The following is a 23839-nucleotide window of genomic DNA, read 5'->3' as shown; positions in this document are numbered from 1 at the left end:
CGCAGATCCTAAAAAAACAATGTTAGGAATTACTGAAGTAGATATGAATCAGAATGGAGGAATATTTTATTGCTCCCCAGACTTCCTTATTGGATTACAAGATTTTAGAAAATATATAAAAATAGGCATTCAGACAAAAGGATACGAATCCTTTGTAGGAAATAATCTTTTACTATGTATTGGATTCTTAGGGAGAAGTACTTGTTCTAGTACTACTAAGTTCAAAGTTAAAATAGATGATGTTGTTAATTTAATAGGGAATAAAGGAATTAAATTAATCAAACCTATTAAGTATTCCCTAGACATTTTAGCAGGCTTAGAATGGAATATTAAATTTAGAGAAAAAAAATAATTAGTCCTGAATAAAGTATTATGTACACAGATACAAAGGGTAACATCTATATTAGATTTAATAGCTATGGCCAAAAGAATATAGAAGATGCTGAATCAATTTCTACTCAATATAGAATTAGACATAGATGAGATAATATATCCTAAAGAATTAGAATTAAAATTATCAGAAAGAGAACTTCTTCATCTTGAAGAAGATCTGATAAAAAATAGAAGAATAAAAGAAGAAGAATACCTATATTATGATAATGAAGCTAATATTAGAATAGGAAAAATGCCCCTAGAACCAAAAGAAGATGAAAAAATAGAAAGAGAAGAAACCTTAAGTATTAAAGAATATATGGTTGAAGAAAATTCTAACACTATTCCCAGAAGTAGCTATACAACTTACCCAATAACCCCTCCTAGGGAAGTATATTACTTAGGTAATATGCCAAGGATTCCTTATAGTGAACCAGTAACTTATGATCAAAAGATACATCCCAAAGGAAAAAGAAAAGAAATAGAAAGACCTATAAAATTCCAAGAATTGGGCAAAGGAAAAATTCTTAATCTTTCAGCCCATGACCCTCAAGAGTGGACAATAGTCCTAGACCTCTGGAAAAACCAAGTAGTTTCAGACTACATTCAGAACTTTCAATCCCAAGATGTAGAAGAAATGTATAGGTACTTAGAAACATTTCTAGGAGAAAGTGTAAAAGCTTTATGGGAAGGCTATAAAAGAAGTAATCCCGAAGAATTTGGTCATTTAATGAGTTTAGGATCTAACCCATATAACTTTGTTAACAAAGTCTATCAATTAGTAATAGGAGATGATCCTAATCTAGGATTTGTTACATTACAAAAAGATGCGGTAGTTTATCTAGAACAACTTAGTTTACACAATTACAAATATGTGAAGAAATTTCTCCAAGATTACTTCAACTATACCTGCATTTCAGGAAATGCATTCAATAGAGATTTAGGTACTAAACTGTTTAGAAAATTACCAGGAGCATTAGGAAAGGAAATTTATGATAAATGGCAAAACTTAGAAATTGCAAATCCTACAACAGTTTATTCAATAGGACAAAGAACAAAATTCATAGTAACTATCCTTCATGAAAAATGTACAGATATCCAAATACAAAGACAACTCAAAGGAGATGACTTTGGGTTATGTAAACAGATATATACCACCCAAGCTTATGGTTTAAAAGACCCAGGACAAAGACCTAGAAAAAACAAAAGATATTTCAAAAAAGGATATTTTATCCGAAGATTGAAAAGTAGAAAACCATGTTTAAATAAAGATAGACATGTTAGAAGATTTAACCCAAAAAGAACCTATAAGAATAAATTATCTTGCTATATTTGCGGACAAACTGAACATTTAGCCAACACCTGCCTAAAAGACAAAATATTAACTCTAGAAGATCTACCCTTGTAGTGAATGTCCAATAAGACCTTATAGAAGTTGACGAATATATGTCAGACACAGAATCCATTTACATCATTGTAAGCATACAAAATGCTCCTCTAGACTTATCAGATTCCGATGAAGACTTAGTCTTAGACATAGAAGGAAACCTTGATCTTATGGATACAACTTCAGAATGCACACATACCTGGTCTTGGAATACTGGGTTAGACAACAACCCTTGTTTTAAGTGTGCCTGGTATCCTAGTAAGAAACAACGAGCAAAGTGAAATCAATGTTTCTTAGAAGCCTGTATCCCTTGCCTCAAAATCTTAGGAATAGAACCCGTCGACCAGACTATCCATAATAGGATACATAACACTAAACTCGATATCATGGCCAGAAAAATAGAAAATTGTGAAGCAGAAATTACTCTCCTCAAACATAGATTAGATACAATCGAAAAAGACTCCTACGATGGGATTACTATAGGCATCGAAGACCCAGAAACCTCTTACGTCTGTAAAGATAAATCTTTTTCCAGCATACTTGTTAGGGCTAAGATCCTTTTCCCTAATAAACAATCCCTCATATTAGATGCTCTCGTAGACTCTGGCTGCACAAAATGTATTATTCACCGGAGACTAGTTCCCCCTCAGTTTCTTAAGAAAACAACTAAGCAAGTATGTAGCCAACAGGTATATGGTACTTATAACCCTTACACCACCTATTTCGATGAAGGCAAGATCCAATTTTTTACTAATTGCTCTACCTTTTTTGGATCTTATTCTTTACCCTTAACATGGGTTAGAGACCTCAAACTTAAAGTAGACTTTATTTTAGGTCTTAATTTCATCTTACATAATAATGGCTTCCTTACTATTTCCCGAGACTATTTACAATTTCACAAGAACTCTAGTACTATTCCTGTCCAAACCACTTATTCACCAACTCTCACCTCTACAACAGAGTGTGGTGGTCCCCTAGATACAGAAACTGACAAAGCAAAAGAAACTAGTTGTCAATGTAAAATTTTAGGAAGCTGCAAACAAGTTAACAATCCTACAATTTTAGCCTTAGAACAACAATTAGATAATAATATTGTTAAAATTAGATAATAAGCTCTTCTGTTATGAAGAAATAGATGAAGACTTAACAGAAGTTCCAATACAACACTCCCAGACTTTTCCTGAAGCAGTAGCACATACAGGCTTAGTCCAAGTCTCAGTCCAACCAGAACCTTATATCCAACCATTACCAAGTCCACAGGATTATCCAGAAGAAATAATGGGAGAAAATGAAGACTTTGATGATTGGATAGAACGAATGATAGACCTAGATTACACCTTTTTAGATACAGAAAAACTTTATTTAGAAATAATTAATGTCCATCATAAAGATAAACAACACTTGCAACAGATCATAGACAAATTAGATCAATTAGAATATTTCAGAGAAAATCCCTTAAAACATTGGGAAAATAATCATATACAGTGCAGGCTAGAATTATTAAATCCTAATTACATAGTAAAAACAGCCAACATAGAAGCTACAAATTTAGACAAAGAAGACTTTAAACTTCATATCACAGAATTATTAAACCTAGGAATTATTAGAAAATCCATAAGTCCCCATAGATCAGCAACCTTTATAGTTAGAAAACATAGTGAACAAAAAAGAGGAAAGTCTAGAATGGTTATTAATTACAAAAGACTAAATGATAATACAGTCACAGATAGTTATAACATACCAGATAAGTCTCAGTTAATTAATAGGATTCAAGATAAAAAAATATTTAGTAAATTTGATTGTAAATCAGAATTTTGGTAGGTAAAAATGCATCTAGATAGCATAGAATGGACCGCATTCACATGTCCAGTAGGACATTTCGAATGGTTAGTAATGCCTTTTGGATTAAAAAATGCACCAGCTATTTTCCAGAGAAAAATGGATAATATATTCAAGAAATATGATACATTTGTGCTAGTATATATAGATGACATCTTAGTGTTTAGCAAAACTATTGAAGAACATATAGGTCATTTACAATTAGTATTAGCCACCTTTATGCAAGAAGGAATCATTATTAGCAAAATAAAAATTGAATTATTCAAAGAATATATAAAATTCTTAGGAGTAAATATAGGACAAGGACATATAGAATTACAAGATCATATTTCTAAGAAAATATTAGAAATGCCAGATGATTTATCAGATACAAAACAATTACACAGGTTTTTAGGATTGGTCAATTATGCCAGACCTTTTATTAAAGACATAGGAAAAATTATTGGCCCTTTGTATGGAAAAACATCTCCAACAGGCCAAAAATTCTTTAACCAAGAAGATAAAAATCTGGTTAAAAAGGTTAAAGAGAAAATCCAGACATTATCCAAATTAAAAATACCTTTAGATTTAGATTATCTAATCATAGAGACAGATGGTAGTAATCTTGGATGGGGCGGAATCCTTATTGCCAAACCCAACAAATATAGTGAAAAAGAAGAAGAAAAAATTTGTGGCTACGCTAGTGGAAAATTTAAAGAAAAAGGCAACATGAGTAGCATAGATTCTGAGATTTTAGCAGTAATTTATTCCTTAGAATCTTTTAGATTTTTTATCATTAACAAACAAGAATTTACCCTAAGAACAGACTACGAAGCTATAGTAAAATATTTCCAAAGAAGCAAAGAAAATAAGATAAGTAGGAGAAGATGGTTAAACCTTGTCGATATTATTACAGGTAATGGGTACAAGATTGAATTTGAACAGATTAAAGGTAAAAATAATAGCCTTGCAGATACTCTTAGTAGAAGATTTTTTGACACACATATTATGACTAATTGAACAGATGGATTTTCTAGACCACGGCTCTTCCAGATCATCTTCCTCCAGATTCAATAATTATGGACAAGAATTTCTCAGCTTTGGTAATCAGAAATTAGTAGTTTTTCCAAAATCTAATATTACTTTTAAGACTTTACCAAGTATTTCAATTACAAAAGAAGAACAATGTTTATTAGATAACTTATGGCTTTCTTACCAGAGAATTCCCAAAGACCAGAAATATTTTTTAGCTATCATTAACGAACTTTCAGAATATTTTTCACAGAAAAAGAAAAGTTTTAATTTTTATATTGTTTTCCAAGGTCACACTCCAGGAGTTTGTCATTCCTGGACAGAAGTTGTTGAAAGTATCCAGAATTTTAAAAGACCCATTTACAAAGGCTTTAATAACCTTCACGAAGCACTAGAGGCAGCCAAATTAATTATTGGCACCAATTACTGCATAGCCCCTTCCTTAAGACATATGAGAGAAGACCAAGTATCCTACGGTGTTGCCAAGGATACAAAAAGAATTATATTTTGTGACCATTGTGATACCCTGGCCAAGACTATTCAAAGACTCAATGAGAAGAGAAGATTACTAGAAGAGAAAAATGACTTCCAGAAATAATATATCAAGACTTTAGAAGAAGAGAATAGAAGACTTAAGGCAAAGATAACAGGTACTATTTGTACCTAGATCCCTACTAGTGCAGGGTTTTCACTAGCTAGTCCGGCTCAAACGGCAGCCGGTAAAGACACATCAAGTCCGTTGATGGCTAGACATTTGCCAAAAATGTCAAAAGACAAAAAGCAAGAAAAGACTGAAGAAAAACAGTATACAGACTCAGCAGACATCAAGAAGATGATGCAAGACTATTTTCAAGAATATCTTAAAGAACAAGGGTATGAAAAGAATAATTCAGACACTTCTAGCAAAATTGGCTCCACTGGAACCGGTACCCAGACTCTCCAATGCTATTCTCAAGATGAAGACGAGGATTTTGATTATGACTCAGAGGCCATCCATAATTTGACTACACTTGATGGCAAATAAGACACTTCATTACAAAAGAGACTGGATAGAAAAGACTAAAAGACATAGTACTTTAGAAAAGAGACTGTATAGAAAAGACTAAAAAGACAAAAAAAAAAAATCAGAGAATATTTAAAGTCTCTCTCTCTCTCTGTCTCAAAGAAAAAAAGAAAAAATCTTATCCACAACTAGTGGACAGTTGGCCTGTATGTCGACAAAAGAATGTCACTATCACTCTATTTGGAAAATCTTTTTATATTTCTAACATCACAAGGGATTTGGCCACTAGTCGCCATAATTATGGAAGACAGTTGGTGCAAAGCAACTAGCCCTCCAATAGTACCAAAGACAATTGGATATATAATGATGGCAAGGTCCACTCAGAGAACCTGCCGCCTCAATAATAGAGGCATCAACCGCCTCAATTATGGAGGCATCGTGTTACATTTTTATTGGTGGACTTGTAAAAAATTTGAATGCACCTTTGTAAGCTCCATCTATATAAGGAGGATTGTTTTACTATAGAAGGCATCACCTGGAAAATAATCTTCTCTGTCTCCCAGGTTGCTTAGCAACGTGTTTGTGTTTTACAGTTTAAATTGTAAGTTTGATTTCCTTCTTTTCTTGTTGTTTTTAAAGTTGAATTTCCTTCGCTTTTCGTGTATGATATCAGAGTCATGATTGGCTAAATAAGAATGTTTCTATATGACTCTATGATGTTCTAGGTTTCTTATATCATAATTAGTAATGTGTTTATTCAAGCTTGTTGCTTAAACATCGTTTCTTCTGCTCACCATCTTCCTGAGAAAGTATGGGACGTCACCCAAGTCGAGTTGAGTTAGGCCGTGTTGCCAGAAAGGCTTTGAAAGCCGTGCATACTCTTAAATCATTGATAGACATGTACTGTATAATGAACAGTAGAATAGAGGTTTAATTTGCTATGCTTTGATTAACACACTTCCTCTTATTTTATAATTTTCATAAAACATCAATAGTCATATAGAACATTCATTTCAATTTAGTTCCAATGGCTTCTAGTAGTAGAAGATCTGTGAAGAATTCACAATTAGTTGAATATCGAATTCAAAAAAAAATTAATACACAGAAAGCGAAGAAAATTCAACTTTAAAAACAACAAGAAAAGAAGGAAAACAAACTTACAATTTAAACTGCAAAAAACAAGCACACTGCTAAGCAACCTTGGAGACAGAGAAAATTATTTTCCAAATGATACCTTCTACAATAAAACAACACTCCTTATATAGATGGAGCTTGCAAAGGTGGATAAAACTTTTTTACAAGTCCACCAATAAAAATGTAACATGATGCCTCCATTATTGAGGTTGTAGGTTCTCTAAGTGGACCTTGCCATTATTATATATCTAGCTGTCTTTGGTACTCCCGGAGGGCCAATTGCTTTGAACCAGCTGTCTTCCATTATTATGGCGGTAAGCGGCCAAATCTCATGTGTTGTTGGAAATATAAAAATATTTTCCAAATAGAGTGATAGTAACATTCTTTTGTCGACATACATGTCAAATGCCTCTCTATAAAAGCCAACACGGGTTCCCATACCCCCGCATTTCAAAATGATTAAGATGAAGTTCGGGAGGTAGTAGGTACTATGGATCCCTTGACTCCCAATCGGGTTGCCAAACTGGGTCTCGCTGGTGTTGCCTATAGGTCATGATGTGCCTCGAGATGGCCGTCTCCTGTCCCACTGCCGGTGGGGAATCCGCTCCCAGGTCGTCGCTCTGCTGCATCTGGCCCGTCCTCTAGGCACCTTTGGAAGGCAGGGAGTGTGACAACTACCACGCTTCCCCGGTCCTTCTCATCGCGCCTCTTCATGTTCTGATGCTACTGCACCACCCGTGAAGCAAGTGCCGCTTGCTGCGGTATGCGGGGTTGTAGCCGCTCGAAAGCAAGGTGCCGCACACATTTCCTCCTTAGTCGCGCACACGCATGTTGCTCCAGTTTGCTGCACCGTGTGCGTCTGTGCCCTTGCCAGCGGCTGCTGCGCCCTTTTCATTTGCACCTGGTTGCCGCACAAGTTGGAAGGGTTGCTGCGTGCGCCAAGACTGCACTTGCTGGTGCTAGTTGCACCATGTGCGCCAAGCTCATGCTAGTCTCTTCCTCGTAAGAGTTAGGTGCGTCCACCATCCTGCTCAGTGCGTCTGTAGCACCATTGGCCTTCCCTGCTTTATACATCATCTGAAAGTCAAACTCAGCCAAGAAATCTTGCCACCGAGCCTGCTTTGGATTGAGCTTTTTCTGCGTAAGAAAGTAGCTAGATACGACGTTGTCAGTTTTTACAGTAAATTTGGAGCCTAAAAGATAGTGCCTCCAAAGATGTAAACAATGTACTACAGTCGTCATCTCTCTCTCTTGTACAATACAGCGTTGCTCAGTTTCATTCAGCTTCCTACTCTCATAAGCGATTGGGTGTCTGTCTTGTTCTAGTACACCTCCAATGGCAAAGTTCGAGGCATCTGTATTTACCTCAAACGGCTTGCTGAAATCAGCAAGGTGCAACACTGGTTCAGCCACCATGGTGTCCTTTAGCCGTTGGAATCCTCTTTGGCATGAGTCCGTCCATCGTCACTTTTGGTCTTTCTTGAAAAGGTCAGTCAAGGGGGCTGCTATAGCTGAGAAGCCCTTGATAAACCTCCTGTAATAATTTGCAAGACCAAGGAAACTCCTAAGCTCACGCACCTTGGAAGGGATCGACCAGTCATGCACAACCTCCACCTTCTTGCTGTCCATCCATATCCGTCCTCCCCCTATCCAATGTCCAAGAAAGGATACCTCTTGCAACCCATAGGAGCACTTCTCTTCCTTGACATACAGCTGATTATTTCTCAACGTTTCGAACACCTTTCAAAGGTGTTTCTTGTGCTCGTCTATACTCTTGTTGTACACCACGATGTCATCCAAATAAACAACGACAAACTTGTCCAAGTATTCGAAAAAATGGGAGAGTGAGTTTTGGATCTGAAAAAAAATTGAACATCCAAAATGGAAATGCACAAATGCTAAGAGAGATAATTCCAAAAAGTGGGTTGTTTGGCTCTGGTAAATATCCAACCACTTGAGAATTTGATTTTTTCTACTCCTTGAAAATTTTGGATCATTAGGTCACTTGCATCCTCAACATGTTTCTGGCATGCATGCCCACAACATTTGAAGCATGTTAGGATCAGTTAGAAGTCCCTTTCCTATAAAATTCCACCAAGCTTATTATTAGGGGTTGTACTAGTGGAATTTCCCAAACATGGATAACAAAACATTGGAGTTCATTTTTAGTGCGTTCACTTACATTTATTATAGTTTTCAAAAAAAATTTCACACATGAACTCTTAAATTTTCATTTTGTTATGCCTCATATCTTTTTTGTTTACGAGAAAAATGGGAGAGTGAGTTTTGGATCTGAAAAAAAATTTGAACATCCAAAATGGAAATGAACAAATGCTGAGAGAGATAATCCCAAAATGTATATGTGATTTTTAAGGATAGGAAAAAAGTGGGTTGTTTGGCTTTGGTAAATATCCAACCACTTGAGAATTTGATTTTTTCTACTCCTTGAAAATTTTGGATCATTAGGTCACTTGCATCCTCAACATGTTTCTGGCATGCATGTCCACCACATTTAAAGCATGTTTGGATCAGTTGGAAGTCCTTTCCTATAAAATTCCACCAAACTTATTATTAAGGGTTGTATTTGTCGAATTTCCCAAACATGGATAACAAAACCTTGGAGTTCATTTTTAGTGTGTTCTCTTACATTTATTATAATTTTCAAATTTTTTTGCATAAAATTTTCATTTTGTTATGTCTCATATCTTTTTTGTTTACGAGAAAAATAGGAGAGTGAGTTTTGGATCTGAAAAAAAATTTGAACATCCAAAATGAAAATGCACAAATGCTGAGAAAGATAATTCCAAAAAGTATCTGTGATTTTTAAGGATAGGCAAAAAGTGGGTTGTTTAGCTCTGGTAAATATCCAACCACTTGAGAATTTGAGTTTTTCTACTCGAAATTTTTGGATCATTAGGTCATTTGCATCTGCAACATGTTTCTGGCATGCATGTCCACCACATTTAAAACATGTTAGGATCAGTTAGAAGTCCCTTTCCTATAAATCTTGCCACCGAGCCTACTTTGGATTGAGCTTTTTCTGCGTAAGAGAGTAGCTAGATGCGACATTGTCAGTTTTTACAGTAAATTTGGAGCCTAAAAGATAGTGCCTCCAAAGACGTAAACGATGTACTATAGTCGTCATCTCTCTCTCTTGTACAATACAGCGTTGCTCAGTTTCATTCAACTTCCTACTCTCATAAGCGATTGGGTGTCTGTCTTGTTCTAGTACACCTCCAATGACATAGTTCGAGGCATCTATATTTACCTCAAACGGCTTGCTGAAATCAGCAAGGTGCAACACTGGTTCTGCCACCATGGTGTCCTTTAGCCGTTGGAATGCTCTTTGGCATGAGTCCGTCCATCGTCACTTTTGGTCTTTCTTGAAAAGGTCAGTCAAGGGGGCTGCTATAGTTGAGAAGCCCTTGATAAACCTCCTGTAATAATTTGCAAGACCAAGGAAACTCCTAAGCTCATGCACCTTGGAAGGGATCGATCAGTCACGCACAACCTTCACCTTCTTGCTGTCCATCCATATCCACCATCCCCCTATCCAATGTCCAAGAAAGGACACCTCTTGCAACCCATAGGAGCACTTCTCCTCCTTGACATACAATTGATTATTTCTCAACGTTTTGAACACCTTTCGAAGGTGTTTCTTGTGCTCGTCCATACTCTTATTGTACACCACGATGTCATCCAAATAAACAATGACAAACTTGTCCAAGTATTCGGAAAATACCTCACTCATGAGAGTGCAAAATATTGCAGGTGCATTGGTTAGGCCAAAGGGCATAACCATGAATTCGTAAGCCCCATATCTGGTTACACAAGTAGTCTTCCCCTCGTCTCCTTCAGCAATCCGGACTTGGTAATAACCACTTCGCAAATCCAATTTGGAGAAAACTTGCGCCTCTTTCAACTGATCAAAGAGATCTGCAATAAGAGGAATAGGGTACTTATTCTTTATAGTTACCTAGTTGAGCGCCCTACAATCGATGCACAGTCTCATACTTCCATCCTTCTTAGTCTGAAACAGTATAGGGGCCCCATAAGGTGCTTCGCTTGGCCTTATGAACCCAACGTCCAGCAGCTCACTGAGTTGTCTTCGCAATTCGTCCAACTCTATGGGTGCCATTCGGTATGGTGCTTGTGCTGGCTTTCTTGCTCCGGGCTCAAGCTCTATGCGATGGTCCATCCCTCTCCTAGGTGGTAACCGCGCTGGAAGTTGTTCAGGCATGACATCTCTATATTCATGCAGTACGGCTTCTATCTCTTTAGGGGTAGGCATGACCTCTACCTGCTCTATAGCACAAATAGAAGTAATGTAAGTAGAGCGACCCTGCTTAAGACCTTTCTTAAGCTGGAGGGCTGATAGCATTAAGTCCTTTTTTGTTACATCTTTGTTGTCAAGTTCAGAAATAGTACAAGGACTTTACTCGTCCATAATCCCCACTACCCCAACATACGGCATTGCAAATGCCTTACAAACCGTGAAAAACTCCATTCCCAAAATCACATTGAAATCATCCATGACAATAATAGTAAAATTCAGAAATCCAACCCACTTGCCTATCTCCACCGGGACGTTCTTGGTAATGCCTTGGACTTCACGAGCAGCAGAATTTACAGCTTTCATTATGCTCCCATCTTTCTCTCCTCGTATATTTAGGCGCCTAGCCTCCTCTGACGAAAGGAAGTTGTGGGTGGTGCCAGTGTCCACCACTGCTCTAACAGTACGTCCAGCAAGTGTTAGAGAGATAAAAAGAAGTTCTCTTAAGGGTCTTACCGAAAGTGGAGCAACCTTCTCCTCCTTTGAACGGACAATAGCATGGAGAAGTGTTAAGGAGCCCAACCTAGGCTCAATCCCTCCATTGTTCACCTCAGTTTGAGCAGCATTGAGGAACCTCTTTCTAAGACAATCCCTCGCATATGAAATAATGGACCTTGTTTTTCTGTTTGTCCCCTCGTTTCTTCTCTTCCGGCCTAGTCTTGGCTTCCTTTGCCCATGACTTCTTCTCCCCTTTCTCCTTCTTAAAATTTGTTTAACCATTGTTATTTTCCTTAGACACTTTGTTAGCCGAATAATTCTTTCTCTCATATTCGGTTAACTTTTCAGCAGTAGATAAAGGTGAAGCTAACATCTTTACTTTCCATGGGCTGAGTAAGAAATGAGAAGAAGTCCAAGCCCATTGTTCAAGCTCGCAGTAGGAATTGAAATAAGCCCAGCTATTATCGCAGCGAGGAACAAGGTTACCATTGGACCCGGAAACAGGGGGGTTACCAAGCTCGTCAACTGGAGAAAATGGGGTAACGGTGACTCCCCAAGGAAGGCCGGAGGCTTCCAGTGCATTGGGATCGGTCGGGAAATGAGATACTGTCGGCCTAACTGCCATCGACGAGAAGACAACAGCAGAGTTGCAAAGTCGCGAGGTCGATAAAAACCCAAATAATGAGGAAGCAAAAAAAACACAAACTTCTTTCCCTGCTTGGCTCTATTCGTCTAAACCAGCGATCTAGTAAACGCTGTTTGAGCTGGTTCGGCCAAAGAAAAAGTGGGTTAATTCAGAGGGGAAAGCATGGGTCTAGTTTTGAGAACCCGAACCCCAACTCGAAAACCCGAACGGTTTAGAAATCAAACATTATCCATTGTCTCATTCCCAAGTCAACCTAGTAATTCTCCAATTAAAATATTTTTTAAATATAAAAATAATTAAAGAATACAATGCATAAAATTATTATACAATGTCAAAATATAAATAATAAAAAATAAAAATAGATAAGTTTTATTTATATGTTATTTTAATTTTTTAAAAATATCAATAAGGTATTTCCATCAAGTTTAGGCCAAATTTGGGAAAACCCAAGCCTATCTCCAACGTAGGGTTCTTTCCCTCCATCCCTTCTCCTCCCAACAGAGTGAATTTAAGTTTTTTTTTTTTCGCCCACTCCTAACTTTGATTATGTGTTGGACCTCGAGTCCCAAACTTGACCTGAACTTAGGTTATTTCCTTCTATTTCTCCACCCAATGGAGTGAATTTAAGTTTTTTTTTTTTTCGCACACTCCTAGTTTTGATTATGTGTTTGACCTGAGTCTTTGATGAGGGCAATGCAACCTTAGGTTTGTGGAGGTCATGAGAAACATGATTGAAAAATAACAAGGTATACCCTAGCTAGAACATTATAAAAAATTATAAGGGTGTGTATATGCCGATAGAACATTATAAGAAAAATATATAGAGGAATTTTGTTTTTGAATTTTTTTCTAATATTTGCACTATTTAATGAATAGAAAAGTTTTCTTTTTTATCTTCTTGTCTTTAAAAAAAAATAAGTATGTTTCTTATTGCTTAATCTGATATCATGGGAAAAGTAAGCCAAGAAGATTTATGTTGATTGCTCATTTTCTATATTTAATTTCTTATTTTGTTCCAATTGTAAACACTACAGCTACGTAATTATTATTTTATTTTATTTTCAATGGCGTCACAAATGCAAGAAAATTTGTCAATAAAAACATCATCCAATGAGAAAATTAGTAAAAGAAAAAATAATTTTCTCACCGTTTTATTTTCCTAAGTCGACACAAATGATCCTTAAGCGTTGATGTTAATGTCTTATGCAATTATCGAAATTAACTAAATCATCTCTTACAACAGCTGAATTGCCATCAATTATGCATTAAATTGGAAATTGAAGTGAAGAAAAGTATTGATGTTGTTAGATACATACCATTTATTACACACTCTAGTGGTCTATGGTATGAGTTGGAGTGAGAAAATAGAAGATCGTAAAAGTCAAATTTTATATAAAAGTTATAAAACCTAGTTCATATGGATTAAACCATGGAATTTAACAATAATTCAAGTCCATCCACAAAAAAAAAAATGTATTATTGATCCATTCAGTGTTTTTCATGGGTTACCCTAGATTTGAGAAAGGGTATATAGATGTTATGACCCTCAAAGTAGAACTTGGTATGTTTCGACATATGTTTCCTTCTTTTAAGATAATCCTTAACTATCGGCCCAACATGTTCAAAGATCATTCTCATGAAGAAGTACTTATTGTCCTACCAATGAATGCATTGGAAGATAGGCAGAGTTGATAATTGTGATACTCCTCTTCAAGGCTCCCTGTAATCATTTCTTCCGAAGGAGAGTCCTCTTCCTTATTTCCTAATTTGCATTTGCTTCTTGTTATTAGGAAGGGAGTTAGACAATGAACGAACGAGTTGCTTCTAAAAAGGGAAGAAATACTTTTCGGTTTCAGTATTCTCGATTCTAATTAGTTCTCTGTCGCTCACTGTAAGGGACACAGAAGAGGGACCTATTTCTTTCTTCACTTGAAAGTGATTACAGGGGTGGACGACTCGTTCGTCGCCCCTTCTGACCACCGCCTCTGGAAAGAGCAGAAACTAAAAGACGAAGAAGCAGAATACCAATGCGATATCAAAGGCTGCTCCATGGGTTTTGACACAAAGCATGATTTGGTACTACAAGAACATTTATTTATCTATCTATCTATCTATCAAGCCATAATTGATGCTTTGTTTTACCCTTAATAGAGAAGAACTGATCATCATTAAGCACATATCCAAAGAGGGTTTTGTTCTTTTAAAATAGAAGAAAATAAATATTTATTTGATAAATACCAACATAATACTAAAAAAAATCATATATATGGTTGTCATTGTAGAAAACTGACTTTTAACATGGACTCATATATGTAGGTGTGAACCTAGCATCCTATTTAAAGATCATTTCTTAAATGAAATCCTCAAGGTATACACATCCAAGGTGGTCTTCTTCAAAACCAACATTATTTCTAACAAGTGACTGACAATCGACAGCTTGCACCCACCAATGGAGGGCTCATACCATGAAGAGGCTCGCTCATGTTAGAGCAAATTGACAGCCTCATCATTGCCACATTATTCAATCCACTACATAGGACAAACTCCTACATAACTCAGCAGCATGATGTCTTTGCAAGTGCAAGCATGTGGTAGCATTGACCAACCAACTCTAGACCACCTCTTGGGTGGTACATCCAAAACTGGCACCCTCAAAATAGCAAATAATCGAGCCACACAGGTTCTCGACATTGCATCTACAAGGTCAGGTAATATAAGAAAAAAAGTTCAAATATAAACGTACAACAAATCAATATGCTTGGACAAGATGCAGAACACCAATCAGTAAAATGCAGCTCAACTAATTTGTGGCAAAAAACACAAAAACCAAGGCACAACAAGAATTTTTTTTCAATGACAACAAGAAAAAAGAAAGAATTTATTAAGAAATACATGGAACAGCCTGACTATTTGATAGGAGAAAAATGAAAGAAAATGTTAAAAAGGATTATCAAGAATGGATATGATAATATTATGCTTCATTAACATATTCTTGATATAGAATCTTATATGATATAGATCGCGATATAAGATATCACCAAGCACTACGTCAGTACAATAACTCCAAATGACTGGCAACCACAACGGAAGTTCTGAAATTTAAATTTTTTCATCCAATAGCATCACCACCAAAGTTCTTGATAAGTTACTTTAAATAGACCATGTCAGACATTTGGTATTCCACACTACAAAAGAGAGCAGCCTACTTCCAACTACATGATTCTTTAAATTTTTGGTAATAGAAAAATTAATTGAAATTGCACCTATCATGATGGAGATGTCCACCGGTAAGCATAATTATGTTTAGCCTATGTGACAATCAGTATAATCACAGTACCAAGATGAAGTAAGATTATACATGAAATTGGATGAAATCATGGATAACCAATGTGTAATTAGGGGTGGCATTGAGCCGAGCCGAGCTCGAACCTGCCTATGTTCGAGTCGAACTTGATTTAAATATTTCGAGCCGAGCCTCGTCTCGAGCCTAAAATTGTTATCGAGCTCGAGCCCAAAAATTTTAACCGAGCTCGAGCCGAGCTTCGAGCCGAGCTTCGAGCCGAACTCGAGCCTCACATACATTTTAAAATTTTCAAAAAATATATATCAAATAAATTATATATAAAATTATACATACATTTTACATAAAATTGGACATGACCTCTACAAAAAATTAAGCATAACCTATATATATAATACATGTATAAGATTGAGGGATAACCTCTTCTTAAAATTGAGAATAATTTATGTATATAATACCTGTATAAAATTCGGCATGACCTCTACTTAAAATTCGGCATAATCAATATACATAATACCTGTATAAACACTCCATAAATACTCCATAAACACTCCATAAACACTCCATAAAAACTCCATAAACACTCCATAAAATTATCTATACATTCCATAAACACTCCATAAAATAGTCTAAACACTTTATACACTGCATAATATTATAAATAAACTTCATACAATAATCAAACACAACAAAATTAAATGAAATATCACTATCAATTTACAATCACCCAAATAAAAACTATAAATCCATTATAAAATTACAAACTATAATTGTTTCTCTTAATGCTAGAAAATAATATACGTCCTTGCATGAGCAAAATCTCCACCTACGACAAAAACAAAAAAATAAAATTAGTTATTGTCAGATAAAAAAATACTCTTCCATTACTAGTTACTTAATGTCGTTAAAAATATTAAAATTACCATGATGAGAGAAACATGAAAAATCATGTAGCTGGTAGCATTATCTCTACACTCTTCTTCTCAGGCTGTAATCATAAAACAAAATTTTAATAAATAAAACTAAAAAATATACTAAAAAATATCATAATAAAGAATTGATCAAAGAAATTCACCTTTTGATTTTTCTTTACACTCTGAAGAACCCGAATCCAATCACTGCCACAAATCAAGCATTTGGTGAGAAATAAAGCTTACTGTATCATTTCTGAAGTCACACTCCTCCAACATGGGATACTTTAATGCATTTGGTAAGCACCTTTGCTTGACACTTTCAACCTGTAAATGTTTAAGTTGGGTCAAAAAAATTATAACCACTAATCACTTAAATATACATCATCATTCATAGACCACCCTACTTGAGTAGGATCTATTTCAAAAGAATGGGTTTCTTTCTCTTCAGCTATTGCTGCCACATCAGCACAAGTGAACAACTCCTGATGACCACCACCATCCATTTCACTCAAAGCTTTGCTAACTGTAAATACATCACTTCCTTGTGAACTCTAAACAGTAGATCAAGAGTTTGCATCACCATCAGACTTGTGTCAGAGTTCTCATGATCTATCATAGAAATTTAACCATTTATCTGAAGGTTTAGCCATAGTGACAAATAATCTCTCCATGCTGCAGTGTGATAGTGGCTCTCATGATCTATCATAGAAATTTAACCATTTATCTGAAGGTTTAGCCATAGTGACAAATAATCTCTCCATGCTGCAGTGTGATAGTGGCTTTGGAGATGATTTCATAATTTCAATTCAAATGAGTTTTGATTCACTATGCAGGCAAAAAATGATTAAATTATTTAACAGCACAGTTTTTTTTTTTCAAAAGAGATGTTCAAACTCCACTTCCCTTCTATGAAAAAGAAAAAGAGCAGAAGTTATTTTCTTCCACTGTAACAAGCAAACAACTTCATGATTTAAATGGTAAATGCAACCATTTTGAATAATAGTAAAATATGTAAAGAATAGGCATATAGATGAATCCATAGAAACTCTAATGTAAATTTTCTGTCACTCGCCAAAAAGATAAGATAAAAGACAAAATATAAAAAGACACAACTCAAAATAACACCTCAGAAAAATAAAGTGGACATGCATGAAGAAAATAACAGCAAAATAAATTACCTCATTGGAATAAATTCTCGCTTTAGATATAACCTCGTCCTTCAGCAAAGTCTTCAGCACCTGCAAGTATCATGTAAAGCAATAAGTTCCAAATTCCCCTCATCACCATAAGAATAATAATAATGATAATAACAACATCAATAATAATAATAAACCACTTGTGATAGAATACGAGACCAAATTCGCACCACTGGGAAAGGGGACTACACAAAGTACCGGTTCTTCTTCAGTACAAGTTTTACTTTCCCATAATTAGAAGTTGAAGCATAAATGAAATCAATCATTTCTTTAGGGAGCTTAGTATTTGATAGCTTGTTCAAAACAGTAATTATTGTTTAAGTCTCGAACCCAACAGAAACAGCAGCATATAAGGAATGAGGCGTCAAGTTATACTCATGCATAGACTCTGGCCTGCACAACATTTTTCCAACAAAATGAAAATGAGCAACCACACAGAGTTTTAAGTAGAAGAAAATAGAAGGACATCTTAAATACCGGCAAACGGGCTCAGCAATTGCAATGAGGAAATCATAGGCTTGCTTATACGACGGTGAGAATGTCTCAAGAAAGATCCGGCCATCAGCGCATGCCCATAAAGGGCGGTTTGCATGATCAGGCTTTAATTCGAGTTTAGAAAAATCCCTCTTCGTCAGTTCGCTTTCATCTTCATAATCCATATTCCGTACCCATAAACACAATTCAAGCACCTAAAGTGAACTAAAAACAAAAAGCTAAAACAAAACGAAAAAACGAGCAAAAGTAATACCTTCACGACGATCCTCACCAAAATCTTCGGCATAATCAACATCGTCATCAACAATAGCAATTCGATAATCCTCCTGCCAAGAAAAAACAATCAGGGGAAGAACAGGAGAGCAACCAAATACATAACGTTAGTGGAAGTCCTGAGCTTCTTACTAGGCCGACCTTTTTCCCATGCAAATGAAGAGACATGAAGACATTTCAGCTCGCAGAGAATTGAACCATAGGATTGAATAATTAGGAGAAAGAAAGAAAGTAGTACCATGTCCAGCCATATTTTATGAGTCCCACAGTTCGATGTAGTAACCGTCAAAATGAACGAGTTGCTTCTAAAAAGGGAAGAAATACTTTTCGGTTTCAGTATTCTCGATTCTAATTAGTTCTCTGTTGCTCACTCTAAGGGACACAGATGAGGGACCTATTTCTTTCTTCACTCGAAAGCGATTATAGGGGTGGACGACTCGTTCGTCGCCCCTTCTGACTACCGCCTCTGGAAAGAGCAGAAACTAAAAGACGAGGAAGCAGAATACCAATGCTCTATGGGTTTTGACACAAAGCATGATTTGGTACTGCAAGAACATTTATCTAGCTAACTCATTTATGCAAGATACTCCGCCACCCGCTGAGTCACTTCATCCAAGAAGGATACAAAGCCTACCACACTTGTTAAACCATTACCATCAACATCCTGCTCTTCTATGAGATAGTTTTCGAACACAGTGGCATCGTCCTGTCCCCCTTGAATAAATGTGAGCTTTGGAGTGATACTTCTGTCTTGTTTCAGTTTGTTAATTGTTGTTCGCAAGAGGCCTGCACCAAATAACATTAGTATTAGTAGGTGAAGCAAAACAATCTATAAAATTTTGGTCCAGTGAAATTCCTGACCTTTTTCATCTCCTTGGATCCATTCAGAGAGAAACAGAAAGCTGATTGCCTCACATTTGACTGCTAGAATGGAGACAATCAAGGAGTAGACACCACCATAGAACAGGTGGTAAAAGCACAATTTTGATCTCAGAGCAATCCTAGCCTAGCTGGTGGATGCAGTGTTACCCATTGAGGCAGAGTTTTTGATCCTCCTCATAGGCCTTAAGAGTGTTTACCAACTCTTTTTTCTAATCCTGCCATCATTGAGGTGATTTGGTTGTTGTTTCAAGCAGGATGTTTAGGGAAGTCCTCACCTTGATGCTTAATTCTGATTTTTGAGAAAATTGTCGACCTTTATAGGCATTTGATGGAAGAGCTGGATGCCACTCTATGGGGATGTGAATCATCTAACTGATTTCTTGGAACAACAACTCATTGTGGGAGATTCCCTTCCCATTGCTTAACATTGTAATAGATTGGTTGTGCTATTGTATTTGTTTTCTTTAATGTCCTCTAATAACTATTCAGTTGTATGCTTTTTAAGTTTACTTTTAACATCTTGTACCTCTCTCTACTAATAAATTACTATCTCGCTTTTATACAAAAAAAGAAAAAAGAGATAGAGAACAGCTAATAACTATTCAGTTGTATGCTTTTTAAGTTTGCTTTTAACATCTTGTACCTCTCTCTACTAATAAATTACTATCTTGCTTTTATACAAAAAACGAAAAAAGAGATAGAGAACAGCTTATTACTCCTCTTCCCAAGAAACTCTAATATTAGACCAATTTCTGATCTCCATACACTGCTTCTATAATACTAATTACAATATAATATGAAAAACCAGAGAAATCCTTGTGATGACATAGTACAAGAAACCTAAAATACATATGATTCTGGGTTAAAAAAACTTTGATGTTTACACAACTTTAACTGTAGGTAAGAGCAATTATAAATTTTAGTCGATTAAAACACAGAATGACCACAAATGAAAAGACAAGGACTTCCTAGCACATGGCAGCTGGTTATACGTACTTGTTTTCAGCACTTGATCCAGAAACTGAAGATTCCTCAGATGGCACAATGACAGTATACTGGAAAGCAATTTGTATCACAGGAGGCTCTGTGTGTCTGTACATGATTTAAGACATTGTTTCATATTTCTAAAATAAAGACCCATCCTTCTCAGTATATGACATCAAGACAGGATCTGAATACCTCGAGAATCCCACAGAATTAGAAAAATCAAAGTCATAACCATAAGTGGCATAAAAGTCGCAACATATAATGTGCTGAACGTTCTCATACTGAGGATCTGCAAAGAAATGACCATACTATAGAAGAAAAAAGTAAATCAGACCACATAAGAGCAGCTCTTAGTTAGATATGAATCAGAAGCAAAACTTAAATGTTTTTGAAGATCTCCAAGACCATACCGAGCGTCCTGGCTGGAAATCAGAGGATGTTCTCAATCTTAGTATGCATCGAAAGGCATATGAACGGCTAAGCATCCGGTATCTGAAACATCAATTATATCTTCAAAAATGAACTTAGATTAAGCTACCCATGAAACTGTCAAAATATAGACAGTAGTGGACTATAGCTTATCCTTGCCCATTATGAGTCATATACTTGTGTTGAGTCATACATGTAATATCGGAATAAAGCTTCACCCTCTTTCAATTAATAAAACAGTCAAACAAACCAGTTTGAGGGTAATCTAGCACTCACTACCAATCAGCTTACTCATAGATGTTTTATTTAAGAATAAAGATAACGCAAAATTTTCATGTAATCAATGGAGAAGGTAGTGACCACACAATCAAAATGTCCATGAAAGCACAGAGCCTCATTGCCATTGTGGCAGGCAGCAAAGACGACAAGCCCTTTTTTACATTTTTTGGCACTCCAGCCACTAATCTGTTAATTTCCCCTCCTCCCTTCCTCTCCCATAAATTTTTTATGTAATATTAAAGAAATTCAATAGAAAAAACAACAACATAATCTGCCTTTATGTCTTCCACTATGAGAAATCAAGGGCAAAGAGCGGATGCATGCAAAGGCTAAGCAGCTTTCAGCTTCATACCACCTGCATCCAAGCTCCAAATCACAACCACAAATAACATCATAAGGGTGAAACAAAGACCAATACACCAATTGGTGCACAAACAGAGTTTCTAAGCCCCTTCCCAAGAAACATTTATAAGAGAACCAACAAAATCTAATGACTGCATCTTCCCCATCACTGCACAACACTTCCTTTTCCTTCTCTCTGTCATTTTTATTTTAGATAGTAGAGAAATAGATACATGAGCCTACTAAAAACATTAGATGACTGCAAGGAGCCCATCATCGCCAGTCCATCTATACGAGGGGAATGCAATCACCCATGATAGGATTGACTGCTGTAGCCACTCCCAACGAAAGAAATATCATGGAGAATTGCTGAGCGAGGGGTGCATACCCAAGAAACAGCATGAGAACTTTTTTTTAAAAAAACTTGTCATCGATCTCCTTAAACATATGTGAGAGCTTCCAAAATGGAGGGATCTAGCCTAAACCCACTAGGTGACATTTGAAGAGGCTCCTTCAAGTCTAAGCAAGATGAAAAAGCAATCTCTAGACAGCCTCAAACAATGAAGCAGAGGCCACAATGCTTGAACAGTCTCATGGTTTCCTCCACATCCCCTCCCTCACTCTGCATTTAGTGCTATGAAATCCATCTGCAAGCTCACTCAGTTTTTTTAGTGGATTACGAATTGATGTCCAGAAAGATAACTTCACCAGATGTTTGCTTGATCCTGGGTCAGAGGTCTACATGCATATGCCAAACACGCTCAAGTTAAGGTCCAAAATTCCCTTCATCACAGTGGTACATTTTGTCCTTGAGACCTTAATCAGAGGCGTGCTTTGACCAACACTGGGATGGATGAGGCAAGAAACCTTCTTAACCACCTTGAGAACAGATACATTCTTAGGACAGGTTGTTGACCTCATGGTTTGGAAAGACAGCACATAGGGTCATTAACTGTCTACTCTCCGACAATAATCATCTGGTTGGCTGACAAGCACGAGCATCTCTCTCTCTCTCTCCACTCTTAATCCTATGGGTCAAATCAGGAGACAAAACAATTTTACCAATTTAAATCTCAAAACAATTGGCCAACAGCTAATTCGTATTGAAGATTTTTTGGATAAAGGTAAAATCCAGAGAAATATTGTCAAAATCCTTATGACTTATCTTCTCGAAAATTACCTTTGTTGATGAACAATAAACCGCTCATCAAACCACCCGTTCCTATTAGGAACTTTAAATGGGATAATAATTCTAAAGTTGTTGATGAATTATTATCTCAGCTTGGAAGATTGAATCTTTCTGAAGATCAACTAAAACAAGCCAAAGAAGCAAAAGCTGCGAAGATTTTGAAAAGTATTCAAACATTAGAATCTCACGAAGATCTAAATGAAGATTTTTCATCTCAAAATTCTGAGGATTTAACTCCTTCAGCATATTCTGATTCTGATATTGGTCAAAACTCTAATCTCAACGATTTAGGTTTAACCAATGTCAATCAGACTGAAGAAATTCTTCAAGACATGATACAAGATCCGAGTATCCAAAAATTGGATTATGAGAAAAAGTCTACTCGGAAATGGGATCTACCTAACAAACTCTATTACCATAGGCCTACACCTCAAGACCTATTGTATGAAGAGAATGTTTATTTAGATAAAAAATCTTATGATGGCAAATCCATTTATGAATGGAATATAGATGGATTATCTGAATATCAGATATTGGAACATTGTCACCGAATGCTTATGTATTGTACAATCTATCGGCAACATAAGAATTTCGATCAAGGAATTGCAGAAATGCTTACTGTAGGGTTTTCTGGAACTCTCAAAGGTTGGTGGGATAATATCCTCACCCCTGAACAACATCAGGAAATTTATAATTTAAAGAAGGTTATCAAAACTGAATCTGGCCAAGCCTACCTAGGTGAGGACGATGCAATTTATACCTTGATTTCCTGTATTGTTCATCATTTCATTGGAAATCTGACTTCCCAATCAGATAAGGGAAGAGAGGTTTTGCAAAATCTTAGGTGTCGAACACTTAGCCAGTTTTGCTGGTATAAAGATGTTTTCCTCACTAAGGTTATGCAAAGACCAGATGCCAATAATGAATATTGGAAAGCAAAATTTATTGATGGTTTACCAACTCTTTTTGCCAGCAAGGTAAGAAAAAGGTTAGGTAATAAGGTAGGAATTATAAACTACCATCAATATACATATGGTCTCCTTACTAGTGCTATCATCCAAGAAGGGCTGACCTTATGTAATGATTTAAAGCTTCAAGCTCAGCTTAAGAAACAAAATCTTACTGGAAAGCGTGAGCTTGGTGAATTCTGTGAACAATTTGCTTGTGACACAGGTCCATCACCTTCCAATCAAAGGAAGGGAAAAGGTAAAGTCTCTCACTCTAAGAGACATGAACCCTATTCACACCAGAGTAGGAGATATCCAAAAAGACAGTCTCATCAAAAGACTCGTCATGAATCTAGGAGACCTCCTCCTCGTCAGAGACCACCTCCTAGAAGAAATCCTCCAGACAAAAAGAAAATTGTCTGTTACAAATGTGGTAAATTAG

The 23839-nt window shown here is 36.3% G+C and overlaps 1 protein-coding gene, 1 long non-coding RNA gene and 1 pseudogene across 4 annotated transcripts; all 3 read right to left on the bottom strand.

Annotated features, from left to right (window-relative positions):
• LOC137938381 (general transcription and DNA repair factor IIH helicase/translocase subunit XPB1-like) overlaps positions 1-18583 on the bottom strand; it is a 48244-nt pseudogene extending 29661 nt beyond the window's left edge.
• On the bottom strand, positions 16070-17855 carry LOC137938609 (uncharacterized). 3 transcript variants are annotated; one of them, XR_011109881.1, is made up of 5 exons: positions 17745-17855; positions 17557-17616; positions 16540-16702; positions 16388-16452; positions 16070-16290 (listed from the first exon to the last, which is right to left on the bottom strand). It is a non-coding gene; the product is annotated as an uncharacterized lncRNA (long non-coding RNA). The 3 variants fall into 3 exon arrangements; XR_011109880.1 differs by having other exon boundaries at positions 17557-17855; XR_011109882.1 differs by lacking the exons at positions 17557-17616; positions 17745-17855 and adding an exon at positions 16783-16880.
• A 1741-nt stretch (positions 18584-20324) lies between the features above and the next one.
• Positions 20325-21418, bottom strand: LOC137939574 (protein transport protein SEC23 D-like). The gene is made up of 2 exons (XM_068784850.1): positions 20622-21418; positions 20325-20519 (listed from the first exon to the last, which is right to left on the bottom strand). Exons 1-2 carry the CDS (start codon positions 20694-20696, stop codon positions 20349-20351), a joined length of 246 nt encoding a protein of 81 aa, XP_068640951.1. The 5' UTR covers positions 20697-21418; the 3' UTR covers positions 20325-20348.
• Positions 21419-23839: the final 2421 nt, after the last annotated feature.

The sequence above is a fragment of the Aristolochia californica genome, unplaced genomic scaffold (genome assembly GCF_029961685.1).
Source record: "Aristolochia californica isolate CCGP_79_NKW_82.1479 unplaced genomic scaffold, dmAriCali1.0.hap1 SCAF_8, whole genome shotgun sequence".
In the NCBI taxonomy this organism is placed as follows: Eukaryota; Viridiplantae; Streptophyta; class Magnoliopsida; order Piperales; family Aristolochiaceae; genus Aristolochia; species Aristolochia californica.
Note: the sequence above shows the minus strand (reverse complement) of the source record. Positions and strands in the feature narration are given on the sequence as shown.

Bases quoted from the DNA above. Each gene is read 5' to 3' on its own strand.
- LOC137939574 (XM_068784850.1), bottom strand. From the start codon at position 20,696: ATGCTTAGCCGTTCATATGCCTTTCGATGCATACTAAGATTGAGAACA. The intron at 20,520-20,621 runs GTATGGTCTTGG...TTTCTTCTATAG, and splicing joins ATTTCCAGCCAGGACGCTCG to TATGGTCATTTCTTTGCAGA.